The sequence below is a fragment of the Sorex araneus genome, chromosome 11, assembly GCF_027595985.1.
Source record: "Sorex araneus isolate mSorAra2 chromosome 11, mSorAra2.pri, whole genome shotgun sequence".
NCBI lineage: Eukaryota > Metazoa > Chordata > Mammalia > Eulipotyphla > Soricidae > Sorex > Sorex araneus.
In genome coordinates, this window is record NC_073312.1 from 6,121,695 (window position 1) to 6,139,793 (window position 18,099).

The window sequence follows — 18,099 nt, forward strand, 5'->3', positions numbered from 1 at the left end:
CGGAGCTGGGGCTCAAACCCAGACACCCTGCGTGCAAAGCAAGTGCCCGGCCCACTGAGCTCTCCCCAGGGCCCCTCGGTTGGTTCCTGCACATTTCTGTCTGACATGAGGAAGGTTTTGCGGAAGCCCCCACAGACACGAACAGGCAGGAAAGAGTGGGTACCACCAAACCGCTAATCCACGGTATGTGCTCACTGGCCGGGGTGCCTCTGGGGGCCCCCTCCCCAGTCCTGTACCCTGGGCCCATTTGCCAAGGCTCGATGGTGGGCTTGCCACGAAGCCACTGGCCACCTGGCCTGGACTTCCCTTCTCTCACTGTCCTATTCAGTCCCCCACTGTCTCCAGGGGTGCAAAGAGGGCGTGGCCGGAGTTCACGTCACCATGACAGTGGTCAGTGGCCTCAGAGTGGCCCAGCCCAGCCACGAGGGATGGCAGAACAGAGTGGAGGCCCCGGGCAGGTGGGGGTGGGCGGCCCTGCTGGAGGGCAGCTGAGCGGGAGGGTGGCCGGCAGGCCCTGTGCCCTGGGGCGTGTGCAGAGGACAGGGCTGCAGGGGGCGGGGGAGGGGAGCCCGGGGACTCTGGGGCCACTCTGGAGTGGAAGGTGACTGTGACATCTCTCACAATCCAGCAGGCCAGGCAGGAGCCAAGTCAAGGAGGGGCCGCAGAGACCGTGGCCCAGCGGGCCAGCGCGTGGGACCCCCCCTCCCTGATCAAACTGTGGACAGCGCAGGGAGGAGACAGGAGCTGGACTCACGGGGTCCCTCAGAGACCACATGGAGACAAAGCTGGCAGGGGAGCCAGGGCTGGTGGGCGGCCGGCAGGGGACACACCCGGCCACCTCCCTGCACCCCGTTCACAGCACCGGGCACCCAGCTGGCATGGGTGCGGGGGGAGGGTCCTTTACGCAGCGCAGAGCTCCAGGGTGTGTGGGGGATCGTCCTGGCGTCCCACTCCCTTTGCTGCAGCTGCTTGGAGCAACACCTTGCCGCGAGAAACTGGGAACCCCCAGAGGCGCCCCGAGTTCGGGAGGAGGACCGGGATCGGGTCAGAGGCCTCCAGGGTGGGGCATGGCGGGGCAGGGACCACCTGAGCCAGGGTCCTGGGCTAATCCCCCACGGCAAAGGCCCGTCTTCTCCCCTCTTCTCCCCTAGTGGGAGAGGGACGAGGCGCCCGGCACGGAAGTGTCCGCCCGAGGAGAGTGTGAGCAAGCCTGAGTGCTTGGTCCCGGTGCATGACCACGGGCCCGAGACCGAACCCCCAGGAGGGAAAAGACAGAGTGAGGTGCAGGTGGGGCCCCCACGAGCCAAGCCACGGGGTCTCGGGTTTGGGATCAGGCTGGGAGCACTGGATGACGGTCGCCTGGGAGGTCCCGGCGACCCGAGACTTGGGGCCATGCCCGCCCAGTGACCGAGGGACGAGGCACAGCTGCCCAGAGGCAGAGCCGGGGTGCTCGTGGGGGGCCCGGGGGCAGGCGTGGAGCAGGCTGGGGGTCTCGGCCGTGAGCACAGGCAGCGGGCATGCGGAGCACTGAGCTGCAGCCCCCAGCGTGTTACCTGGCTGGGTGGGGCCCCTCCGGGCCTGTGGCTCCCTAGCGGTGCCCTCCGGGGCTGGGGCCGGGGCCGGGCCGGGCCAGCCGCGGCGGTGCTTACCCTCCGAGGGGGATTCGAACTTGGTCTCGTTCACAAACGTGGACAGGTCCGAGGGCTGCGGGTAGTCCTGCTTGTCTGCGTCCAGCTCCACCGTCACGCACGTCCACTTCTGGTGGGTGACGGCCAGCTTCTCCTCGTCGGTGGCGTGGACCACCGCAGAGATGACGGGGGGTGCTTCTGGGGTGCCCGCCGGTGTGGGGTCCTGCGAGGACAAGGGAGCCCACTGGTCTCTCTCTCCACCCTCCTCCTCTGGCCGCAGTCACCAAGACAAGCACAAACCCAGGGACGTGAAGAGTGGACCCCAGGAAACACAGCCTGGTCCCGAGACCCCCACCTGGGAAGATCCTTCCCTGCCGGTTTGTTCAAGAGGGTTACCATGGGCTTAGGGTCACCGTGCCTGGGAGATGGAGCTGGGGGCTGGGGACACAAGCCTGGCATGTCAGGTCTGACCCCTGGCACTGCTGGGTCCCTGAAGCACTGTTGGGAAAGACCCTCATGCACCTTGGGTGAGGCCCCCAACTCCCCCCTCAAAAAACAAACAAACAAACAAACAAACAAGGGACCAGAGAGACAGTACAGCGGGGAGGGCGTTTGCCTTGCATGCGGCCGACCCAGGTTCAATCCCCGGCATCCCATATGGTCCCCGAGCACCGCCAGGAGTGATTCCTGAGTGCATAGGCAGGAGTAAGCCCTGAGCATCACCAGGTATGAACCGAAAACCAAAACCAAAAAAAAAAAAAAATATGTGCAAACAAACAAAAAAATAAATCAGGATGTGGTGCCTTTGGTTATTTTAAGACACACCTGCCCACTTTGAGAGAAATGAGCAAGGCTGACCCACAGGACCTTCCACGGCTCCCCGCCACGGGCCCCGGGTGGGCTCCCTGCCATCAGCAGTGGCTCACACACCCTCATCACGCCCCGGGGCCCAGAGTGGAGGTGCCCCCCCCGACAGGGCTGTCTGGGGCTGGGCCAGGAGGACGGGGCCCTTCTCTGCAGCCCTCGCCCACGAAACAGGCCGAGTCTGCATGCTGGGCCCCCTGGTGGGGGACGGGGGGGGGCGGGGGACACAACAGGGCGACGCCGGACCCCGCTGGACTCTGGGTCTTTCCCACCATCCGCCCACTGAGCCCACAGGCTGTGCTCTCGCTGACCTTGGGGGACACAGTGCTCTCCCCTCCCCAGGGAGAAGACCCCAGCCCAGCGTCGCCAGCACTGAGGGGGCCTTCGTGGGTGGGGAAGGTGGAGACAGGCCAGCAATGAGCGGAGAGGAGGGCCCCCAGGCGGCCCCCCCATGCCCAGGGAGGGGAGGAATCGAGACGGGGCAGCACTGTACCTGAGAAGGCGAGTCAGACAGAGGAGACCGTTTTGGCGACTTTTTCACCCTAAATGTGTCACTGGAAACAAAAACGGAGAGTGTCAACACAACCAACAGGCAGAGAACATTCCAGAACTCGCCAGAGCAGCCCGCGGCCCCCGCCCCTGCTGGGTCCCTGGCCCGGATGCCCTCTTCCGGTCCTTGCCACTCCAGCCCCAGCCAGGTGACGGCCACGCGGCCACACACGGGCCCTCTGGGGGTAGCACGGCCAGGCGGGGGGGATCTTCACAGATGCCACCAGGGAGGGCTGACCCAGAAAACGGGGATAAATTTAGCCGGATGGTCTTATTTTAAAAGGCAGAGTCCGGGTGGTGAGTGGACTGGTGGGTCCGGGTTTCTCCAGGACGATCTAAACTCACCGAGGGGAGGTGTGGAGGGGGGGATCCGGGTTCCGGAGATCAGCGAACAGGGCCCCCTGAGACCCCACCCCCAACACCACCGCCACCAGCGGGAGAAGCTGCACAGATTCAGGGGGAAAGTTCTAGACTGCCCTGAGCTCCCCAGAGTCCTGCCCCCTGCCCGCCGGCCCAGGTGGGCTTCAGACAGCGCAGGCGGGGACACGCCAAACCTACCATTGGGGTGTTTTTATTGGGCGTTTTTGGAGGGGAGGTGGGTGTGGGCCTGGCCTGGCCGTGCTCCGGGACCACCTCCTGCCTCTGTGCTCGGGGGTCCCCGCCCGGCGGGGCTCAGGGGACCGGATACAGTGCTGGGGACTGAACCAGGGTCGGCTGCATGCCAGGTGAGCGCCAGAACCCCGGGACTGTCCCTCTGGTCTAAAACGTCCCTTTGGTGTCAGGCCCGCGTGGTCAGCCATGGCTCCGGGGGGGGGGTAAGGGGTCTCTCTCTTGCCTCTCCCTACCACCCCCGTCATGCTGTGCCACGGCCCTTCCCCTCTCCTTCTCCTCTGTCCAAGTGCCTGGCGGCGGCGGGGGAGGGGGACATCCGGCCAAAGAGACCCCGGGTCTGACCCCACGGATGTGAGGGCGCCCACAAAAACCAGGGTATCCCCTAACCCGAGACCCCGCGGCCCTGCTCTAACGGTCCCGGCTGGGCAGGACACTCTGGTGCCCACGGCCCCTCCTCGAGGCAGGGCTGGGTGGGGGGGCATCCCGGGGGGGCAGGAAGCACGCGCTGGTCCATGCGCTTCATCCCGCGGCCATGAGCTCCCAGCTGCAAGCAGGGGCGGAGAGGCCCCAGTGAGCGCCCGCCCTGGGGGGCCAGGAGAGGGTCTGCTCTGCTCCCACCCCGAGGGCCCCCGGGCCTGACACAGGGCGGGGTCCACCCAAGGCCACCATGGAAAGTGAGAAACGAAGGACAAGGACGGGATGGGAGCCAGCCCCAAGCCGTGGGCTCCCGATGGAGACAGCTGAGGGCGGGGGTTGGGGGGGAGCCCCGTTCCCGACCAGCTGCGCTCCTGCTGATCTCCACGGCACAGGGGCGCCCCGAACCCCGGCATCCACGGCCCCCCCCACAGACACAGGCAAGCAGCAGCCACGGAGAGGAGACGGACGCGAAGCACAGGAAGCGAGAGCCGCGGGGGAGAGGCACGGGCGGGAGAGGCGGGTGCTGATTTACTTACAACAGAGAACAGACAGACATCACATCTTCAACCATCCTAAGACAGGAAGACAAAGAAAAAAGGGAGACAGACAGAAGGAACTGACAAAAAGATAAGTCGGCCGACCCGCCGGTGCAGGGCTCCCACCCCTGGGGGTCGCGGGTGGGTCAGAGAGCCTCCCCCCCCGCCCCCGTCTTGGACCTGGGTCCCAGCCGTGCCCTGCAGCGTGGCCACTCCAGGCCACCCCACCACCTGTGCTATGGGTGAGACCGAGCATGGGGGGCCCCTGACCTGTGCCGTCTGGGACAGGAGGGGAGCAGCCGACGGGGGGGGGGGGCTGGAGGGGAGGGGGCGAGACGTCTCGAGGGGCTGACGTCCACCCGTACGCTGGCCCAGGGCACCCCCCACCGCCCAGCCACGGAGATCCTCTTCCCGGACTCTCCCACAGACGCACTCAGGGAGACCAGAGTGGGCAGAAGCGGGTCCTCCTGGTCCCCTTGACTTGGGGGCCCCCTGCAACCTGGTCCGCTGGGTCACCCCAAAGCCCACAAGGGCCCACAAAGCCTTGCTTGGGTCTGGGCTGTGTTTGACATGAGGGCAAGGGGAAGACCCCTGAGGATGTGTCCCCTGGTCCTGACAGGTCCCGTGGGCCCTGTGGGGGGGGGCGGTCCTGGAGGGGCGGGCAGGTAGGCGCCAAGGCCCTGAGCTGGACAACAGCCCACAGACCTGGTGACCAACAGTGGGACTTGGGCGGGGCTGGGCTCGAGGGGGCAAAGTGACTAGAGAAAGGGCTGGAGGCGAAGGGTGTGTTCCTCGGGGTGGCTGGGCAGCAGGGAGGCAGACCCCCGCACTGATGTCCCCTCCCGAGTAGAGCCCCCGTTGCCCGGGCCAGGGTCCCATGGATGCACAGCAGCAAATTCCACCTTACAGGGGCTCCTCCCAGCTTCTGGGCCGCCTGACAAGGCGAGCGAGGGGGCGGTAGACCCCCCCAGAGGCCGCCAGCCCTGCCATGGGGTGCCCCCACTGCAGAGCACATCCAGAAGGAGAGGTGTGTCCACTGGGGGTCTCTATGTCCCTCCCCAGGGGCCCCTGCGATAGATGGGTGGAAAAAAAAATCATGTAAATGACTAAGCGTGCAACTAGGGGCGCCAGGCAGGAGGGAAGAGCTGGGAGACACGGACTCAGGCCACGGACTCGTTAAGGCCAAAGACGGGGGGAGACGTGGTTAGGGAAGCGGCACCCCAGGGGCACAGAGAGGCAGGCGGGGGTGCCCGGCGTGCCCGCACGACAGCCATGGCGGGGTGAGGGCCTCCCAGGCTGGCCCGGGCAGGAGGCACGAGACCCAGGACGGGGCGGCTGGGTGGGGGGGTGGGGTGGGGGACGGACGCACAGCCTGCCCCCCTCTCACTCCCTGCGCCCCCGCACTTACGTCTTCAGGGGCGTCTTCTTCTTCTTGGCGGGCTTGTTCAGCCCATCCCCGTCCACACCATTGGCATCCCCACCGCTCGCCGGGATCTCAAACGAGGCTGGGGTCTTCGAGGGCGAGCCGGGGGGCTTGGAGGGAGGCTTAAGAGGGTCCGCGGCCTCCTCACAGGGGTCAGGGGCAAAGCTATAGGACTGCTGGGGCAGCTTGGGGGACTCCTGCATTTTCGAGGTGGAAGAGAAAGGGTTAAAGTTGGGGTCATCCCACTTGTCGATGTCAAAGGTGTAAGTACCTTTGGCCACGGGGATGTCGCTGGGCGAGGCAGGGGTGGGCGAGGCGGGCGCGGCGTCCGCCTTCTCGGCGGTGGCGGCGGGGGCCACGTCCACCTTCTCGGGGGGCTTCTTCATCTTGGGCCTCCTCAGGGGCATTTTGGCGACCGGCTTTTTGCCGAGCTTTTTGGTGGGAGGGGGGTTTTCCTGCTGGCTGTCCCAGCTCCCCTTGTCCTCGGAATAGTCAAACTCCAGCCTCACAGAGAGGCCCTTAGCCGGGGGGTCCTCGGGACCCCCACTCTCTGCTGCTGGGGTCTCCGCCTCGGCTTCTGGGGCGGCGGCCGGAGGTGGTGGCAGCTTCCTGCCCACGGGGGGCGAGTTCTGCACCCGGCCTCCCCCAGAGGGAGGGGGGCCGGCCTCGTCGGGGCGCTCGGCGTCCAGAGGGCAGGCGGCCGGGGGCACGTCGGCGGGCTCCGGGGGGGCCTCGTCTGCGAAGGCTGGCGCGGGGTCTTCCGTCTTGGCTGACTCCACGTTCGCGTCGGGGGCCGAGCTCTCCTCCCCGGGCGCCGGGAGCTCTTCGGCCGGCCCTGGCGGGGTCTCCCTCAGCGGGGGGGTGTCCGTGGGCTTCTTGGAGGCGGGTTTCTTCTTTAAGGACGGCGGCCTGGGCTTTTTAGTTCGCTTGAGGGTGCTGGACGCACCGCCGGTGCTCGAGGCCTCGGGGGCCGGGGTCTCGGCGCCGTCGGAGCAAGAGGCACCATCGAAGTCGCCGGCCTGCAGGCTGAGCGAGCGCGACAAGGTGGCCTTGGCCAGGGGCACGGAGTCGGAGGACTTCCGCCGCGCGCCCGCCTTGCCCTCCGGGCCCCTGGGGTCCGCCGCGCGTGGCTCTGCGCCCTGGAAGTGGTCCACCAGCTCGATGCTGTCGAAGTCCAGGTTGTAGGTGCCGCTGCTGGCGATGGGCTTGTCCTCGTCGAAGACGGCCGAGGAGGAGTGTGCGGGGGGCCGGAAGGGGCTGCCTTCCACCGAGCTGCAGCGGGGGCCGTCGGCGGCGGGGGGGGCGGCGGGCGGGGGCTCAGCAGGGCATCCTGTGGACGTGGACACACAGAGCCATCTCACGGGGCCGCCCGGGGCGTGCGGCGCTGGGTCCGAGCCAGGCAAGCAGAGCACTCTAAGCAGAGTCCCCCCAGCCCCGGCCCTTTCCCACCCTTGCCCACTCCCAGCCTAGACTCGGAACAGACGCACCCCCTCTCCCTACTCTGGAAATGGGGACAACAGAAGGAGCCACGTGCCCGGGGAGGGCCAAGGTGGGGGTGTCAGCAAGGAATGGAAGACCCAAACCCCCGGCCTCCTGGGACTCTGGTTCCCACAGAGCCGGCTGAGGGACCCAGATTCCTCAGCTTACCAGCTTCCTTCTCAGAGACAAACCCACCTTCTTTTTTTTTTTTTTGCTTTTTGGGTCACACCTGGCGATGCTCAGGGGTTACTCCTGGCTCTGCACTCAGGAATTACTCCTGGCAGTGCTCGGGGGACCATACGGGATGCTGGGAATCAATTGAACCCGGGTCGGCCGCGTGCAAGGCAAATAACCTTCCCGCTGTGCTATCGCTCCAGCCCCAAAACTCACCTTCTTTAGGAAGCAAGCGGAAGGCACCCCGAACCCAGCAGTGGCACCCGAGGCTACTACTGATCCCCTAGATTGTTCCGGCACAACCCCCAGGGAACAGAACCACCCACTTTGACAAATATCAAGAAATAAGAAAAAGGGGCTGGAGAGACAGTGCAGAGGGAGGGCGCTTGCCTGGCACGCAGCTGGCCTGGGCTCAATCCCCGGCGTCACAGGGGTCCCCCAAACCCCAGCAGGAGAGACCCCGAGTGCAGAGCCAGGAGTGAACCCTGAGCACTGCCGGGCGTGGCCCAAAACAACAACAAAAAAGCAAACAAGCCACGGCCCGTGGAGGCAGAGAGAAAGGACTTGCCCGCCTTCCCTGCGGCCAAACAGGAGCCCCCCCCCAGCCCACAGATGGTCCCCGAGCCCCCCCACGCGTGAGCCCTGGACACAGAGCAGGAGGAAGTTCTGCGCACTGCCGGGCGCGGCCCGATCTCCTACAGTATCACAGGGGCCCGTTCCATGAGTGAAAGGAAGTGGGACCCTCTGAGGAACCTAGGCAGCCCCCCGGCTTCCTCAGCGTCACATCAAGTAGCCGTGTCGTCCTGTCCTGAGAGCCCAGCACTGGCCACTGCGCTGAGTCTGGGGCCACAGGCTGACCGCTGTCGGCGGGAGGTGTGCGGGTGCGCGTGAATGATGCGGGTGCGCGTGAATGATGCGGGCTAAGGTACCCACAGGCCCTGGGACAGGCCCCTCTACCCCTGTCCCGCCCCTAGGCCCCGCCACTGCCCCCCTGCGCCCCGCCCATGCCCCGCCCCCGCCCCTTGCCCCTGTGCCCCGCCCCCTGCCCCACCCTCTGCCTCTTGCCCCGCCCCCTGCCCCTGCACCCCGCCTCTAGGCCCCTCCCCGCCCCCCGCCCTGCCCCCTACCCCTGCCCCACCCCCTAATCTTGTGTGTCCCCCCCATCCTGTGCCCCTCCCCCTCCCCCGTGCCCCGCCCCTCTGGCCCTACCTCGTCTGCCCCTCCTTTCTGCCCCCTGGACACTCCCACCCACTTTGTTCCGCCAACACCAAGGCCCGGATGTGACTTTTCCCTTCCTGCTGGCCTGGCCCTTCACCTTTCCCCTGCAGCAGCTGCAGGCACAGGCTATCAGATCCCACCTGCAGGCCCCACCCACCCCAGGGCCCCTATCAGGGCAGCCCTGAGCTCTACCAGCCTGGGGCGGTGCACGAGCCCGGCTGGGTACGGGCGCCCCGAGGGAGTGCAGGGCAGCCCGCCCAGGGGTCACAGCTCGGCCCTGGGTACCTGGAGGCAGCACACGGGACGCCAGCCAGGCGCCGGCAGGGCTGGGGGAGGGGCGCCGCCCCCCCGCCCCCCCGCCCCCCCACCCCCCCAGCCCCCTCCACAAGGTACAGCAGGTCTGAGTGCCACAGCCAGCGGGAGATCGGGCACCAGGGCTGGTGCAGAGTGAACAAGCCCCCAGACTCACCGTCCAGTACTCTCTCGCCAGCCTTCATCCCCAAGAACTGGGAGCCCGAGTCCCCTCTCGGGGGGAGCCCCTCCCTGGAGGCTCAGTGGTCAGTGGGCTTCCCGGTGAGTTCCAGCCACAGGGATGGCGTGACGGGGGCTCCACCAGGCCCCCGGGGGGCTCGGGGCCGAGCAGTGCTGGAGCTATCCCCGCGCCGTCTCCCCAGCCCGAACAAACGCTCGGGTGGAAACGCAGGTTCCCCGAGGTCCAGAGCGCGACCCGGCAGGAGGCGGACGGCTTGGGACCACCTCCGGGGCTCGCAGACAAACTCCCGCTCGGAGCCTCGCCTGAGCACCAGCAGCGGGGTCTCCCCGGATGCACTGCAAAGCGGGTGGGTGTCCCTCCAGCCGGCCGCGGCTGCACATGACCCCTGCTCACCTGGTTCCTCCGGGGCCGGCTGTGTGCTGACCTCAGGCTCCGGCACCACCTCCGGCGGTGGCGGGGGTGGGGCAGGTGGAGTCTTGACGGGGGTCGTGGACTCCGGGGTCTCAAACGCTTCTTCAGAGTCAGAACTCCTGGTGGACAGAGGGGAGAGGTGCAGGGTTCAGCAGAGGCCGGGGCAGCCCCCGGAGCTGCCCAGGGCCGAGGAGTGAGTCCCAGGAAAGCCCCAGCACCCGCCCGGGGCCAGATGAGCTCAGCTCCTCGCCAAACACCCCGGCCGGCCGGCGGGCGGAGCACAGCGCCCCCTTGTGGTGTGTGACCCGACTGGCAGCCACTCGGTTCCAAGGAACGTTTTGTTTTGTTTGGGGGCCACACCCAGCAGGGCTCTGGCTTGACTCCTGGCTCTGCGCCCGGGGAATCTCTTCTGGCAGTGCTCGGGGACCATAAGCGGAGTCAGAGATCAAACCCGAGCTGGCCGTGGATAAGGCGAGTAGCCTGCCTGCTGTACCAACCCTCCAGCCCCTCGGGACTCTCCCGGACTTTGTTCTGACACACCCACGGGACCTGCCCATGAAGCTGCACCCCCCCACCACCCCGCCCGCCCGCCCGCTGCCCTTCCTTCCCGGCACATCCTGTGCCTCGCGACTATTGATCGCTTCTGCTTGCTCCCGATCGCTCTCATTCTTGCTCCCCTTTTGAGCTGAAAAGAGGCCACGGGGGCTGTGAAGTTAATCGTGGCCGAGATCTAGACCGAGAGACTGGGCGTGAACACCCACGGATGAGTGAATGAATGAGCGGATGAAAGGCAGCCCCCTCACTCGCTGGGGGGGAGTTGGCAGGAGTGTCCTCCCAGAAGCTTCTTCAACCCAAAAGCTAATCCAAACCCCCCCCCCCAACACACACACACACACACACACACACACACACACACCTCAGTAACAAAAGGAAGACACTCCCTAAAGTCTTGTGCTGGTACCAGAGTCCCCAAAGCACGGGGCTGGGGCACTGGTTCAAAGGGCTGAGTCTTGGGACAGCAGAGTTCCCCCCCCCCACCCGACCCACCACACTGGACACATCTGGTGTGGCCCCCAGAACAGACAGCCCCTCCCCATCATCCCAGTGGGGCACATGTCACAGCCAGACAGCGCGAGAGCATGCCAAGTCACAGGCCGGGGCTTGCGACATCCACTCAGGGGGCCCCTGCTGGCCCTGGGGCCCAGCACCCGGGGTGCTGACTCAGTGTGACTCTCGGGGACCCGAGGGGAGGCACTGTGGCCACCCCCGGGGGTCCCAGCTCAGGCACCCCTGCAGCAAACCCAAATGCCACCTGTCCCAATTATTGGGACCAGGAACGTGACTAGCCAGAGGGGAGCGGTTGGGGCCGCAGGCACGGGGCGGAGGGGGTCGGTCTGGGACTCGTGTCAGGAGCACAGAGAGCCCCGTCAGTCCCTCAGCTGCTCGGCTCCCCGGGGGCGCAGGGACCTCAGCAGAGGGGGTGTGAAGACCCTGCCCGAGCAAGCCGCTGCGGTGGAGGAGGGGCTGGGGGGATTCCTTCAGAACAGGGGCGCCGAGGCCATTTCCACTGCCAGTTTGTCAGCATCAGTAAACCCCACCCTGCCGCCAGGGACGCCCCCACCCCGCCACGAAGCCCCTCGGGGGCTCTGAGAGATGATCAGGAACCTCAGAGCAACTTTGGGTGGGAGCAGGGAGGCCTCCGAGTTCACAGAAAAAAAGCGTCGGTGTGGAGACGGGGCAGGTGGGGTCACAGGGAGCGAGGCGGGCAGGAGAGACGGTGCCCGGCGCCAGTTTCGTCCCTGGCAACACACAGACCCCTGGACTCCATCACTGCATGGATGTCGTCCTGGCACCGCAGGGTCTAGCATTGGGCCGAACGGCCCGGTGAGTCCAGTATCTAACTGGGGGTGGGGGGGGTCAACAGGCGCCCTGAGCACTGTTTGGGAGGACCCCACTGCAGGAAAAAAGAAAGAGCGAGGAGGCCTGGGATGGGTGATGCAGTGGCCAAGCTCCTGCCTTGCAGGTGTGACGCCCAGAGTCCCACCCTGGCACTGCCCCGCAGCCCGGGTACAACCCCGGAACACATGTGTGGTGAGCACTGAAGCGCGTGCCCCCAGCGAGCACACACCTGGGAGCACCACAGAGCAGGGGGCGGGGCGGGGCGGGTGGGCAGATTTCAGGTTCACGCGGAGACGGCAACGGGCCCCACACCTGATGGTCACGGGCTGTTCTCTAGCACAACCCAGTCACGGACGGTGACCACGGCGCATTGGGGAGGGACAGGGCTTGGTCCAGGGTGGGCGAAGCCGGGCGCCCTGACCCCCAAATCTCTTCATGCTTGACGGACGCACCCAGGGCCCACTCGCCTCTTTCCGGAGTCTTCCCCGAGGACCCGCAGACGGGAGTCCCCGCCCACGTCCAGCAGGCCCTTCCGGGAAGTCCAGGCCCTGAGCACCCCCTCGACCCACAGACCCCTGCCAGCAGGGGCCACCTGAGCCACGCAGGCAGCTGCCTCTGAGAGAGGCACAGAGGAGGCCAGCGCCGGAGGCTTCCAGCACAAAGGGCCGGGCTCTCTCCCACCCTCCCCCCACGCCCCCACCCCTCCCCTGGCTCTGCAGAAACTGCATCTGCGAACCACAACCAGACCAGGTCACTCTTACTGCAGTGGCCCAGCCAGCCACAGCCCCTTCCGTCTGTCCCATGCGGGAGGCAGGGGGACACTCAGGCCCCTTGGGGGGCCATGACGGTTTACTCTAAACTCCTGCGTCCGAACAGTGAAGGCAGCCAAAGACCACGGGCTAGCACGGGCCAGGACTCCTTCCGACCCAGAGCTGTCTGCACAGCCCCACCCTCTGCCAGGAGTGGAGACAGAGTTAACTGGAGGCGGTGCTGGCATTATTGTTTAATGAGCTCTTCTTTCCCTGGGAGGTTCCCCAGGGGGTCTCGAAAACATTCCGAGAGCAGGGAGCTCGCAGTCCTCCCAGAGTGACTGTACATCATCATCATCATCATCATCATCATCATCATGCCAGATTTTGGACCCCTGCATGGACCAGCAGTTACCTGCAGCCCTTGGATTTTCTTTCTTCTCTCCCTACTACAAAAAAAAAAAAAGAACTAAAGTACAAGAAATGGTTCTATGGAGGCCTCACACGCTTTCAAAATGAAAGAAGATGGATTTTCCATGAAGCAATATCAAAAAGAGAAATCTACCTCCATGGACTTCTAAAAAGAAAAACTTCTTTACCAGGACGCACGAATGCCTCATTCTCTGTGCGAGTCGCTATGCAAATACAAGAAACCCAATATGCAAATACAAGAGTATGCAGATGACATCTCCCAGTATGGAAAGATCGTTCCTCGAGGCAGGGACTGAATCTGGTCACTGGTCACCTCAGTCCCCATCATGAAAACACCAGAAGAGCCATCAGATGATGAACTTTTCTATCATGTACCGGGGACCAAATAGACCCATTTGGATATTGTGCTCTACCTTCAAAAATGCCCTTCCGGAAGTGCAAATCAGAATGACCACAAGCTATCAGCTCAGACCAAGGAGAATGGTTTGTATAAAAAGCACGTATGGGGACGGGGTTCCATCCCTGGCATCCCATATGGCTCCCTGAACCCCACCAGGAGTGATCCCCGAGCACCTCCAGGTGTGGCCCCAAAACCAAAACAAAACGAGAAGGAAGTAATGACAGATGAGTGAATAAAGAAACTGAAATACTCAGCTATGAGAAAAGATTAAATTGTACCATTTGCTACAAATCGGATGGAACGGGAGGGTGTCGGTGAAGTGACTGAGTTATCAACAGACGACCTTGGCCCAGCACAGGGTATAAAGAAACAAAGTGACTAGCCAATACCGATGGAAACAAACCGAGACAGAATCAATAGAGCCAGAACAGAGATAAGTGCTGGGGGCGTGGGGGCGTGGGGGCGGGGCGGAGGGTGGCTGTAGTGTGTACGACGCAACGGTGGCGTGGCGGGATCTGAAACACTCGCAGAGGGCCTGGTGTGGTGCTTTGCCGCCGTTAAGCAACAACTCCAATACTACAGTGTACTGGGGTCAGGAGAACAGGACAGCAGTTAGGGCGTTTGCCTTGCACATGGCCAGCCTGGGTTTGATCTCCAGCATCCCATCGGGTCCCCTGGGCCCTCCAGGGGGTGATCCCTGAGCACAGAGTCAGGAGTCAAGCCCTGAGCACTGGCAGGTGTGGCCCCCAAACAAACATGAACATACTATGGTAAAAAAAAAAAAAGAAAGAAAGAAAATACTATGGTCAACTGTGATAGCTCAAAAACACACACACACAAAACCGTGCAGAGCAGATGCGTTGCACAAAGCCTGGTGCAGGAAGGAAGGTCACCCAGCCGGGGGCTGACAGTGATCAACGGGCTGGGCTCCGTCTAAACGTGCCTGTCTGAGTTCTGGGTTCTCTCTGTGCACGTGGCTGCCAAATAGCTCTCACGGCATCCCTGCTCCCCAGATGCATCAGACAACATTCCTGGGCACGCAGGAATCCATGCTTAAGGAAAAGCAGCACTTATTCGCTTCATACGCTCCATTTTAACACCTTATAGATTAGACGCTTACTCTCTATAATCTAAAACGTCCTATAGAATCGGTTCTTAGTAGAAAGTCCATCGTCAAGAATCACTGTGCAGGGCTGGAGTGATGGCACAGCTGAGAGGGCATTTGCCTTACATGCCGCCAGTCCAGGTTCGATCCCCGGCATCACATATTCCCCCCTCCACCCTCCCTCAAGCAGCACCAGGAACAATTCCTATGTGCAGAGCCCAGAATAAGCCCTGAGAACTGCCAGGCCATGACCAACCACAAGGAACAACTAAAGCTGTCTTGACAAATTTGAAAACCGCACGCCGGGGGCTAGAGCTTGCTCGCACCTGGGGATGTCTCCTCATTATCTGGAAAAATCCTGAGACAGAACAAAGAGGAGTTTGCAAGCAAGGCTCTGCTCAGCAGCTTGTGCGAGGATCATGGGATATCCCTCAAGGAGGCGGCCGGGGCCAGAACGCTGGCTAGGCACGCAGAAGCAAACGGATCTGCCGGTACCTGCCACGCTAGAGTGAGGCAAGCAGTCCCATCTACCTGGGCGGGGAGCAGCCGGGAGCTGCAGCCCCCCAAACAGGAGGCCCCAGCCCCTGAGCCTAGGATCCCCAGGCTCCACGAGGATGTCAGCCAAGGTGTACGATCATCCTCCAGACATTTCCTTGGACTCCGGAGCATCTCTCTGAGCTGTGAAGTCCCCACAGAGGTGGGTCTGAAGCCTCTGCTCCACCCAGTCTGGAATCTGGTCTCCTCCCCAAATACACACGGTATCAAAACAGAAACCGTCCCCAAAGCACAAAGCCAGACGGACAGACGGACGGACGCAGGGCGCAGGCGCAAGCACGTCCCACCCTGTATTGTCATTTGGCTGGAACTATCTTTGTGTTTTACAGCTCTAAGCTATGGTAACAACCTAGAGTCGATCAGCACCCATAAAGCTCTCGTGTAGGACCACAGACTATAGCTCAGACAGGAAGCTGCGGGATCAGGATAATGTGCAGACACGTCCGAGCACAGATGCACACACACGTGAACGTGCACGTGTAAGGCAAGCGTGGGTGTCTCTGAACAGATACTGCAGATGTCATGAAGTCATGACACGTGCCCAGGTTGTACTGGACACACCTCGGGCGCGTGGGAGAACAGGACGCAGACCCTTACAGCCTGGAACTCCGATATTCCGTCTTTCTGCTCGTCCCCCCTTTGCTGCCATCGTGCGGGTGGCGGGAGCCACGATGCTCGCTGGCGGTGCTCACACTCTCATGGGCGGTGCTTAGCACGCCCGGCTGTGTGCTGAAGATGGGACCCTCTGCGCTGGCCCCAGGGGACAGCAGAGCCGCAGGGCCCATACTCAGGACGTGTGGGCAGCACCGAGGATCAGACTCACGTGCCCACGCTTGCAAGGCCTTTGACCACCAAACTGGGGGTGACCGGGTGGGGCCACACTTCTCGGGCCTCAGGGGTCACTCTAGGTGGTGCCACGTGCTCAGCCCTTAGAGCTGTCCCCCCGACTCCCGTCCATCCTCCTACACTGAGCCCCGCGCTGCCCCAGACGGCTGTGGTCCCCCGCTGGCCCCGTCCAGCCTTCACTGAACCTGCAGGTGACCGAGGGTCTGATTCAGACCTTGAATTCTAAATGATGCAACATGAGCGTAAGAGCCAGGAGTAACCCCTGAGCATCACCGGGGGTGGCACCAAAACACACAAAATAGATGAGTGACCGACGCAACATGGCCAATTCCCAGAAGCGAGCCTGCCGCCCCAGCCGACCAAGGCAAGGCTTGGTGCCAGGCTCCCAGACAGTTTCTCTCAGGATCCCGGTGTGCAGCGCCCAAGGTGCAAAGGGTCTGGGCAGGCAGACGCTCCTGCCCCCGCTCCCAGGCCCACCCGCCCTTCCTGGGATTGGGGGGTGGGCGCTACCCACGGCCCCCCTCACCCTCCACGGAGACAAAGCCTGGGAAAGCTCTGGCCCACAGCTGTGAGCCCTGGGGCACGCCTCCTGCCCTCCAGACCCAAAGACCATCTGGCATCCAGGAGAGAGGGAACCTTCCAGAAACTCAGCTCCCCGTCACACAGAAGCAGGCTGTATAGATTTACACAGAAGCAGATATTATCAGAACTTCTCTGCACCCTAGCAGACTAGTCTGGTCATACACACACACACGCACACACACACACACACACAAATACAATTTCCTGCAGGGAACCAACACACACAGATACACACACAGACACACACACACACACAGACACTTCCTGCTGGGAACCAACACACACACACACACAGACCCATACATTACATACTCTTTGTGCAGAGAACCAGTGCTCACACACACACACACAGACACACACACACACACATACACACACAGACACTTCCTGCTGGGAACCAACACATACACACAGAGACCCATACATTACATACTCTGTGCAGAGAGCCAGTGCTCACACACACACACACACACACACACACACACACACACACACACACACACACACACACACCCCTCCCTTTCTTGGCAGGGAAGGCGCTGACAGTGTTCGTGTCCCACCATGCGCAGGCGGAGAGGCTTCTGGACCCAGGGGACCGAGTGGCCCCGGCAGCTGCCTGGGGAGCACGAAGCAGCTGCTGCCCGCCAGACCCCCTGGCCCTCTCGGGGGGAGCGGAGTGGCTGACAGTGCTCTTATCACAGAACCCGACTCCTGGGGCCTGCCGTGCCAGGCCAAGCCCACTTTCCCACCCAGTGGGGTGTCAGCAGAATCCCCAGGGCTGCAGCCGTGCGGGAGGGGGAGGGGGGGAAGAGGCCCGGGACCCGGGGCCAGCACTGAATCCTGCTGTGGGAAAAGGGAATCGAAGCAACACGGTTCACTGACTTCCTGGGCGAGGGGCAGCCAGGGACGCCCGCACCTCACACGCCCATCTCGCACCTAGGCGAGCACAGAGCACCCAAGGACAAGTAACCCGCAGGGCCAGGGAGAGGGTTCATCAGGCTGGGTGCAAGCTTCGCAGCGGGGAGCCCTGGGCTCAAACTGTGCCGTCCCTGGGCACCAGCAGCCCAGCTCTCGGGCTGGTCCGTACTCGCCCGCGGTTACAGACTCCCCGGGTCCGAGCTAGGCATGGCTCGGTGTGCACCGGGACCTTTGGGTCCCGCGGGCCTAGTCACAGGGTCCTCCGAGAAGTGACGGTGCTCCAAGCAGTGGGCAGACTGAGCAAAGAGCTTCGCGGGGAGGGGTGTGAAGAGGGGGCAGGGGGACGGGGAACCTGATTCTGGACCTCCAGGCTCGGTGCAAGAACCTTCGCGGAGTGAACCCCAGGGCAGTCCTGGCGCTGGCACGCCTGATTGGACTGGGACGGGAGTGGGCGGGACCTGGCTTCTGAGACCACGCCCACCCGAGGGGCGGGGCCACGCAGCACAGCGGGGCTCTAAGGAGGAAGAGGAGGAGATGCTGCGGCTGGCGGGTGGTATCCCGCCCCCTCCGTGGGGACAGTCATGCTCGTTCACTACTGCGGTGTCCCTGCACGGACCCCTCCGCATCTCGCCCGGCTCCGAGCGTCCCCGGGGTTTGCAGATGCTGTCAGGAGAGCGCCCAGCCCAGCTGCGCCTCGGGGACGCAAAGTCATATAGAAACGGGAGCGCAGGTGCACAGTTACGAACACTCCCTTTGCTCCCTTTCGGTTTGAGGTTACACCCAGCGCAGGGCTCAGGGCTGGCGCCCCA

At 63.7% G+C, this 18,099-nt stretch overlaps 1 protein-coding gene across 7 annotated transcripts in view; it reads right to left on the bottom strand.

Moving 5' to 3' along the window:
• TACC2 (transforming acidic coiled-coil containing protein 2) overlaps positions 1 to 18,099 on the bottom strand; it is a 53,988-nt gene that overhangs the window by 23,472 nt on the left and 12,417 nt on the right. For 2 of the 7 annotated variants that reach the window (XM_055118935.1, XM_055118929.1), the window contains exons 2-6: positions 9,787 to 9,923; positions 6,015 to 7,359; positions 4,607 to 4,642; positions 2,986 to 3,046; positions 1,554 to 1,851 (exon numbers count right to left, since the gene is read on the bottom strand). In XM_055118935.1, the coding sequence (XP_054974910.1) occupies positions 1,554 to 1,851; positions 2,986 to 3,046; positions 4,607 to 4,642; positions 6,015 to 7,359; positions 9,787 to 9,923 (1,877 nt within the window). The remainder of the gene's footprint in view (positions 1 to 1,553; positions 1,852 to 2,985; positions 3,047 to 4,606; positions 4,643 to 6,014; positions 7,360 to 9,786; positions 9,924 to 18,099) is intronic. The other 5 variants (XM_055118936.1, XM_055118934.1, XM_055118932.1 and 2 more) reach the window with 4 other exon arrangements.